The 8693-nt window shown below is 62.8% G+C and overlaps 1 protein-coding gene across 1 annotated transcript; it reads left to right on the forward strand.

Moving 5' to 3' along the window:
- The first annotated feature begins 167 nt into the window (after positions 1-167).
- On the forward strand, positions 168-8483 carry NEK2 (NIMA related kinase 2). Its single transcript, XM_056110788.1, has 8 exons — positions 168-338; positions 1590-1807; positions 1890-2130; positions 3874-3956; positions 4758-4884; positions 5217-5436; positions 6225-6350; positions 8229-8483. Exons 1-8 carry the CDS (start codon positions 243-245, stop codon positions 8441-8443), a joined length of 1326 nt encoding a protein of 441 aa, XP_055966763.1. The 5' UTR covers positions 168-242; the 3' UTR covers positions 8444-8483.
- The last annotated feature ends 210 nt before the right edge of the window (positions 8484-8693 follow it).

The following is an 8693-nucleotide window of genomic DNA, read 5'->3' on the forward strand; positions in this document are numbered from 1 at the left end:
GGACCCCTCGGTTTCACGTCAAGCTCGCTCCGTCCCGAAGGGCGAGGCTGACGTCACACTGACGCCGGCGCGGTTGCCTAGTGACAGGCTTTTCCCAAGATGCTCCGGGGCGCTGTTTCTGTGAGCCAATGGGAGTGGCCGGGCGCCCGGCCGCCGGCCAATGGGCTGCGAGCCCCGGGCCGCGACGGTTAAACCGGGCCGGAACCGCGGCGGCGGCGGCGGCTCGGGAGCGTCCAGCGGCCATGCCCGCCCGGGTGGAGGACTACGAGGTGCTGCACACCATCGGCGCCGGCTCGTACGGCCGCTGCCAGAAGGTGCGGAGGCGCAGCGACGGCAAGGTGAGCCCCCCGCGGGCCGCGGGCGCCGGGGTCATCGGTCTGAGCCCCCCGCTCGCCCCCCCAGGTCACCCGGTCTGAGCCCCCAGCGGGCCGCGGACGCCGGGGTCATCGGTCTGAGCCCCCCGCGGGCGCCCGGGGTCATCAGTCTGAGCCCCCCGCGGGCGCCGGGGTCCTTGGTCTGAGCCCCCCGCTGGCTTCCAGGGTCGCCCGGTCTGAGCCCCCCGCTGGCCCCCGGGGCTGCCGGGTCTGAGCCCCCCTGCGGGCACCGGGCACCGGGGTCATTGGTCTGAGCCCCCCCGCTGGCTTCCGCGGTCGCCCGGCCTGGGCCCTCCGCGGGCACCGGGCACCGGGGTCATCCGGTCTGAGCCCCCCGCGGGCGCCGGGGTCATCGGTCTGAGCCCCCCGCTCGCCCCCCCAGGCCGCCCGGTCTGAGCCCCCAGCGGGCCGCGGACGCCGGGGTCATCGGTCTGAGCCCCCCGCGGGCGCCCGGGGTCATCCGGTCTGAGCCCCCCGCGGGCGCCGGGGTCATTGGTCTGAGCCCCCCCGCTGGCTTCCGGGGTCGCCAGGGCTGAGCCCCCCGCTGGCCCCCCGGGCGCCCGGGCTGAGCCCCCCCCACGGGCTGCGGGTGCCCGGGGTCATTGGTCTGAGCCCCCCGCTGGCTTCCGGGGTCATCCGGTCTGAGCCCCCCCGCTAGCCCCCGGGGCTGCCGGGTCTGAGCCCCCCCGCGGGCACTGGGCACCTGGGTCATTGGTCTGAGCCCCCCGCTGGCTTCCGCGGTCGCCCGGCCTGAGCCCCCCGCGGGCACCGGGCACCGGGGTCATTGGTCTGAGCCCCCCGCGGGCGCCCGGGGTCATCCAGTCTGAGCCCCCCGCGGGCGCCGGGGTCATTGGTCTGAGCCCCCCGCTGGCTTCCGGGGTCGCCCGGTCTGAGCCCCCCGCTGGCCCCCCGGCCTGAGCCCCCACCACGGGCCGCGGGCGCCTGGGGTCATCCGGTCTGAGCCCTCCCGCTAGCCCCCGGGGCTGCCGGGTCTGAGCTCCCCCGCGGGCACCGGGCACCGGGGTCATTGGTCTGAGCCCCCCCGGGCCGCCCCATCTGAGCCCCTCCAGACCGCCGAGCTCGGGGCAGGGGCGGGAGGTCAAGGGCGCCCAGCACCCCTCCTCCCCCGGCCCGAGGAGGAGGGGGCGCGGCGGGGACTCGGGGAGGGGCGCTGGGCCGTGCCCCCGCAACCCGCCCGGCGTGGCCCGTGCCCAGGTGCTCGTCTGGAAGGAGCTCGACTATGGCTCCATGTCGGAGGCGGAGAAGCAGATGCTGGTGTCCGAGGTGAACCTGCTGCGCGAGCTGAAGCACCCCAACATCGTGCGCTACTACGACCGGATCATCGACCGGGGCAGCACCACGCTCTACATCGTGATGGAGCACTGCGAGGGCGGGGACCTGGCCAGCGTCATCGCCAGGGGCGCACGCGAGAGGTCAGCCCTGGCGGGAGGCGGGGGCCGGCCCGGGCGCTGGCCCCGGCGGCTGGCCTCAGCAGGCTGGGGGACTGTGTTCCAGGCAGTACTTGGACGAGGAGTTTGTTCTCCGGGTGATGGCTCAGCTGACGCTGGCCCTGAAGGAGTGCCACCGGCGGAGTGACGGGGGCCACACGGTCCTGCACCGCGACCTGAAGCCAGCCAACGTCTTCCTGGATGGCCAGCAGAACGTGAAGCTGGGGGACTTCGGGTTGGCTAGAATATTGAACCACGACACCAGTTTTGCAAAAACCTTTGTGGGCACGCCCTACTACATGTCTCCTGTGAGTATTTCCTCTGTGGGCCTTCAGAGGTCTTAATACTTCTCCTCCGGTTACTTAGAATCCAGTTGCAAGCAAGAGGGAGCCTTTGTTTAATAGAGTACAGTATCAGTAACATACAGTTTGATAATACAGTCAGTAACATAGTTTTTACTATCATACAGTGTCAAGGACATAGTTTAGTAAAGTCCTGTGTTGAGAGTGGGGTGACTGCCCTGAGCCCTGGGTGCTAGCTGCCAGATTGGTTGTTTGGAGCTTGGGTTTCAGATGAGGGGTACTGGGAGCTTGGATCCCTGCAACAGGCTCTTTATATTGTGACCCTCCTACACACACTAGCTCTGCTCTGGTGAGGACCACGGGGGCCCTCCCTTATCGTTCATGCCAGTTTGGGTTCTGGATGCCCCCCATACTGAACATCCAGCCCTTTGTGCCAGACTCTGGGCGTAGCTCCCACCTCAGGCTGTAGCTGGTCAAAGGGCTCTTGCTGTCACCGCCCGCCCGCCTGCCTCTGGTGTGCAGCGGCCCGGTCAGATCCTGCTGGTGCTCCAGGGAAGCGACGGAGGGATGCTTCTTTATTTCATTAATTCGCAAGCTTTTCTGAGATCCTCAAACTATTCATCAGTCACATTATCTGATCAGACTGCACCCTAAAACTTTATCCGTTGAGTGATTTTGGCTCTAGGTCATAATTAGGAGTCTGTTAGGGGGAACGTGAGCCTGTGGGGTGGGAGTATCTGCTTTGACTCTTTGTTCTTCCCTTCTGGCCCTGTCATTTGATCAGCTCCTGCCTGGGGCCTTCACTCCCCAGAGGGGCCTCTTACCTGGGGGGAGGAGAGGAGGGAGGGGCCTTGTGGGCCAAGCTGTCCCCACAGTGCAAGATGGACTGACTTCAGGGGCCAAAGTGATAGGACAGGGGGCAGTGCATTTTCCTTGCATGTGGCTGGCCTGGGTTTGATCCCCAGCACCTTGTACGGTGCCCAGAGCCTGCCAGGAGTGATCTCTGCGTGCAGAGCCAGGAGTAAGCCCTGAGCACCACTGGGTGTGGCCCAAAGACACGCGCCCCAAAAAACAAAAACAAAAACAACACAAAGGACTGAGGTCAGCGCTGTGGAAAGCTGACCTGAGCTGGCAGGGCTGCTGGTGGGCTCAGCAGAGTGAGGGCCCGGGTGCCCAGCACCCGCTGGAAGAGTGCCCCACAGGGCCAGGCATCATCCCTAGATGAGCTGCAGGGATGAGTTACCATTGCATCTCAGACTGCTCATTCTGGGGCTTTCACTGGTGCTTTTCACAAGTTTGGATGAATTTGCCTTGGTTGGGAGGTCGGGGAGTCTCTCGTCCCTGTTGGATCATGTCTTACCTCTAGTATGATGTGTCCTGCCCTCAGTTTTGAGGAGAGTGATGGTGTCAGAGTGCATCTGAGCCAGTTACAGATGAGAGTTTGTGACATGACATCTATAATGTAACTTCTTTTTCTTTCTGAAATGATTGTTGCCAAACTTTAAGATTCCATTTTGTCTCAGGCATAGTTTTCTCAGTTTTAAACAAACCCCTTCACTCTCTCTCTCTCTCTCTCTCTCTCTCTCTCTGGGGCATTTCCTGGCAGTGCTCAGGAGTCTAGGCGCCCCAGTAGCCGTTCTCAACCCGTGGGATGCAGTGCTGAGGACCGGGGAGTCGAACTCTGGCTGTCGCAGATCTCCCAACCCATTCTGAGCTCTTAACCTGCTTTTTTATTCCTTCCCCATCAAGGAGCAAATGAGTCGCATGTCCTACAATGAGAAGTCAGACATCTGGTCCCTGGGCTGCTTGCTGTATGAACTGTGTGCGCTTATGTGAGTACGTGGTGGGCGGCCGCATGCTGTGTGGACAGCGAACTGATGGAGGACAGGGTCGCCCTGGGGCTGTCATCATCATTACCCCAGGGAGCCCCTTGCTTCCTCCAGTCTGAGCAGATCCTTGGGCTGGGAGAGCTGAGGTGCAGGGAAGGTACTGGCACTGGGGCCACCCCATATAGTCCCAAGACCCGCCAGGAGTATTGAGGACTGCTGGATGTGGTCCCCAAACCCAAATAAATAAACTGGGTGGTGGCACGTGACAGGGAAAAGTGTGTGCTCAGGTGAGGCTGCAGGCTCAGGGCTCTGGTCCCTACGCAGGAGGCGTTACGGGAGGGCACACCCCGTTGGGAGGTGTCATGAAGGCAGGTGGCCCCTGACATAGGTGTCAGTCAGGCTGGGGGCTGGCGGGTGAGAAGGAGCCCAAGCCCTTGTCTCCCTTTCTCCTGTCCATTCTCTCTCTCCATCCACTAAGCGATTCTGTCCCTGAGGCCGTTGCAGCCCATGGAATATCGGCCCCCACATTCCCAGGGGTGCTGCTGGCATCTGAGGGTGGGATGGGGGGTTCTGTGAGTCCTGCAGGACCCCCGGCACAAGGAGTCATCCCTCATGCCCAGGGCTGGGACCTGGAAGTGTGGGAGGCCCGTGAGACTATCGGCATACTGGATGTCGGCGCCTACATTTTTGTTCTTGGGGTCCCACCTGGTGGTGTGCAGGGGTCCTGGTGGTTGTAGGGGAGCCAGGGAGCCAGACCGCAGGCCTGCCCCCAGCCTCGCCCTCATGCCCTCGCCTCTTCCCCAGGCCCCCCTTCACTGCATTCAACCAGAAAGAACTGGCTGGGAAGATCCGGGAGGGCAAGTTCCGGCGGATCCCCTACCGCTACTCGGAGGAGCTTAACAGCCTCATCGCGCGGATGCTGCACCTGAAGGTGGGGCCTGCCTCCCGGGGGCGGGGGCTTGGGCGTCATGGACTCCCAGCTCTGCTGAGAGCCTGGAGACTTCCCGTCTGTTGGCAGTCATGCACATGTGTGGGGTGTGTGTGTGTGTGTGTGTGTGTGTGTGTGTGTGTGTGTGTGTGTGTGTGTGTGTCTAAGACGGGAAGTAGGAACACAGCTGCGCGGCTTCCTGGGCCTCAGCCCATGGGGGCCGAGGAGCCTCGAGCCAGTACCGAGACCTGGGCCCCCCCGCCCAGCGGCACCCCAGTGGCCAGGCCCCCGGTCAGCATCTCCAGGGGAGCAAACCTGACAAGGTCGTTTCCCAGGACTACCAGCGCCCCTCAGTGGAGGAGATCCTGGAGCACCCTCTGATCGCGGACATGGTGGCCGAGGAGCAGAGGAGAAACCCCGAGAGGAGGGGTCGCCGTCCCGGGGAGCCTGAGAAGCTGCAGGACTCGGGCCCCGTTGTGAGCGAGCTCAGGCTGAAGGAGGTGCAGCTGCAGGAGCGGGAACGGGCGCTGCGGGCGCGGGAGGAGCGGCTAGAGCGTGAGTGGCGCTACGGCTCCGGGGAACGTGTGTGGCGGGTCTGAGCATGCGTGTGCTCTGAGTACACGTGTGCAGGGTGAGCATGCCTGTGCTCACGGAGCACGTGTGTGGGCGTGTGTACGCCTTGTGTATGTGCGTGCTCCGTGAGCACACGTGTGAGCACGTGTGTGCCGCGTGTGAGTGACAGCTCTTAGGAAGGCACGAGAAAGCAAGGTTGTCTGGCCCGCGCCCACGTGTCACCCTGTCCCCGGCCAGGCTCTTGCCCATGGCCACTCTGTGTTTCCAGAGTCTTCAGGGGGCTGCCCATTTCCACAGGGCTTCTCTGGGCCAGCGCAGTGGGGCCCTCCAGAAAGAGGTCCTTAAAGTCGTGCTGCGCCTGTCCTCTGGGGGCTGTGGCAGGAGGCGGCAGGGGCAGCGGCCACAGGGAGCGCACAGGGCAGGGGTGTCCCCGGAGCCGCCCAGCAGAGGCCACACCCTCCCACCCGGCCCAGGTGTTCACCGGACTCCTGCTCTCCTACACCCCTGGCCCTCCTGGAGACTGCCTCTAGCTCCTCATCCGATTCAGGGGCCTCTGAGGCTAGAGGGTGACTTACCCATCACACCTGGGTCCCCGCCTCTGCCGGGGTCCTGCATGGCTGCTGGGATCTGCCCTGGCGCTGCAGAGCGCCCGTGAGCAGGAGGCCTGGGGTGGGGACACGGGCCCAGCTGCCCACACCCACTGCTGACCCTAGAACCACGAGCCCCGGACGGAGCTCTGGGCTCACGGTTCGTTCCACCGGCCCTTCCAGAGAAGGAGCGTGAGCTGTGCGTGCGCGAGCGGCTGGCTGAGGACAAGCTGGCCCGCGCTGACACTCTGCTGAGGAACTACAGCGCCTTCAAGGAGCAGCACTTCCTGACTCTGGCCTGCGGCACAGGTGGGTCATACGGGGTCCTTGTGGGTGGAGCCCTTGCGGACATCTGTGAATGAGCTTCTGCGTCCATCTATGTGTGCGTGTCACATGTGCTTGTCAGGTGTCATCCACAGCCCCTTGCAGCCCCTCCGTACCCCTCCAAGTCCCCTTCGGCTCTCTCGTCCCACCTTGGATGTGCTGCCACTGGCCGCAGCCCTGGCTCTGTCTCTGTCTTGCCGCATCTGTTCCAGTTACTCCCCCTCTCAGGCTGCGTCTCAGGTGGAGACTCGGACTGTGTCTCTTCTCCTTGCATTGATGCTGGGGTGGGGCCCAGGATGCTGCATCTGCCCTTTTCCATTTAGTTTTTTCTAGTTTTGTTGTTTTGGGGGCCTGACATGTGATGCTCAGGGGTTACTCCTGGTTCTGCACTCAGGAGTCATTCCTAGCAGGCTTGGGGTGCCTGGGATGGAACCCAGGTCAGCTGTGTGCAAGGCGAGTGCCCTCCTGGCTGTGCTATCACTCTAGCCCCCTTTTCTAACATTTTTTGGAAAAAAACAGACATATCGGGGCTGGAGCGATAGCATAGCGGGAAGGGCGTTTGCCTTGCACGCGGCCAACCCAGGTTCGATTCCCAGTATCCCATATGGTCCCCTGAGTACTGCCAGGGATAATTCCTGAGTGCAGAGCCAGGAGTGACCCCTGTGCATCGCCGGGTGTGACCCCCCCCAAAAAAAAGACATCACATCTTTGCTTGTGTATGGGTTTACTTCTTTTGCGTTTGGGGCCGCACCTGGAGGTGCTCAGGGCTGACCCCTGGTTCTGCTCAGGGAGCCTCTGTGGTGCTGGGGATTGAGCTGTGTGCCAGCAGGAGCACTCCCTGCTGTGCTTTCTGGCCCTTCCTCTGATTCCTTCCGAGAGGCTGCTGAGTGGGACGTAGCTCCACTCCCCCTGCACTGGGAGCCCCCGGGCCAGTCTCAGTTCCCCAGAAGTGTCGGAACTCCCGTGAAGCATGGATTTCTCTGTGGCACTTAAATGGATAGGCAGAGGGTGCTCGTGCAATGAGGGGGTCACACTCAGGTCTTTGCACCCACCCCAAGCTTCAGCTTGCTCCCTGGCCCCCCAGGGTTTTCCTGTAAAACACAGCCCCCGAGTTACCTTTCCCACACTGAATTTGCCATGCTTCTTTTTGGAAACCAGGTTCTGGTCAACAAAGTGCTTTGTCGTGTTCTTCTTGACTAATTGGCCTAAACTTCAAAAACATGCCTGTGGCAGTGAAGCCAAGAAGGAAGAGCTGATGGCTGGGAGGCCGGGGAGGGGCCAGGGGGCTGGACAGGGGTCGGGGAGGGACCCTAGGGCTCCAGGAACAGGCCGGTATACAGAGGTCTGGGTTCAGTCCCCAGCAGTGCAGAGCTGAGTCACCCCAGAATACCAATGGCTGTGGCCCAGAAACCCAAAACCCACTCTAGCACTGTCCTCCCGTTGTTCATCGATTTGCTCAAGTGGGCCCAGTAACGTCTCCATTTTGAGACTTGGTGTTACTGTGTTTGGCATACTGAATACGTCACGGGGAGCTTGCCAGGCTTTGCCGTGCAGGCGAGATACTCTCGGTAGTTTGCCGAGCTCTCCGAGAGGGGCGGAGGAATTGAAGGCGGCTAGGCCGGGCTGGCTGCGTGCAAGGCAAATGCCCTACTGCTGTGCTATCGCTCCAGCCCCGATATGTCTGGTTTTAAAAAAAAATTAGAAAAGGGGGCTAGAGCGATAGCACAGCCAAGAGACCAAAAACCAGAAGTTTCCTAGTGGGGCTCAGTGCCCGAGGGACTGGTGTGTGGCCTCAGAGGAGGGGAGGCCCGGTACGACCCCACACCCGTTCGTGCTCTGACCCTCCCCCTCTTCCCTCCCCAGAGCATTCTGAGTGCCCTGCGTCTGCAGCGAGGAAGAAAGTGCACTTTGGCGGCTGCAGAGAGAGTAAGGAGAACTTGCTGGGCGAAGGCGCCCCGAAACCCCCGTGCAGAGAGCTGAAGAAGAGGCTGCACGCGGCCCAGCTGCGCGCCCAAGCCCTGGCCGAGCTGGAGCGTAGCTCCCAGCTCAAGAGCCGCCAGATCCTGGGCATGCGCTAGCTGGGGCCTGGGCTGCCCTCCCGCCGCTCTCCTAGGACTGCCGTCCATCCAGAGTGGCCCCTGCCAGTGGCCTGGGTTTTGAGGGCTGCATTGCAGCCACTCTGGGAGGTGAAAGGTCATGTTCTGAATATGGGGGAGGTAGGGGGGTGGAGACAAGGTAGCATTAGGGGAGGTTTCCTGGGAGGGGCCCTCGGAGAGTGGGTGGAGGTGGTGTGCGGCCTGGCTCCTCTCTGGAGTAAGTGGGCATAGG

This window comes from Sorex fumeus, unplaced genomic scaffold (genome assembly GCF_029834395.1).
Source record: "Sorex fumeus unplaced genomic scaffold, SorFum_2.1 ptg000010l, whole genome shotgun sequence".
Lineage (NCBI taxonomy): Eukaryota > Metazoa > Chordata > Mammalia > Eulipotyphla > Soricidae > Sorex > Sorex fumeus.

Bases quoted from the DNA above. Each gene is read 5' to 3' on its own strand.
- NEK2 (XM_056110788.1), top strand. From the start codon at position 243: ATGCCCGCCCGGGTGGAGGACTACGAGGTGCTGCACACCATCGGCGCC. The intron at 339-1,589 runs GTGAGCCCCCCG...GCCCGTGCCCAG, and splicing joins GGAGGCGCAGCGACGGCAAG to GTGCTCGTCTGGAAGGAGCT. The intron at 3,957-4,757 runs GTGAGTACGTGG...CCTCTTCCCCAG, and splicing joins TATGAACTGTGTGCGCTTAT to GCCCCCCTTCACTGCATTCA.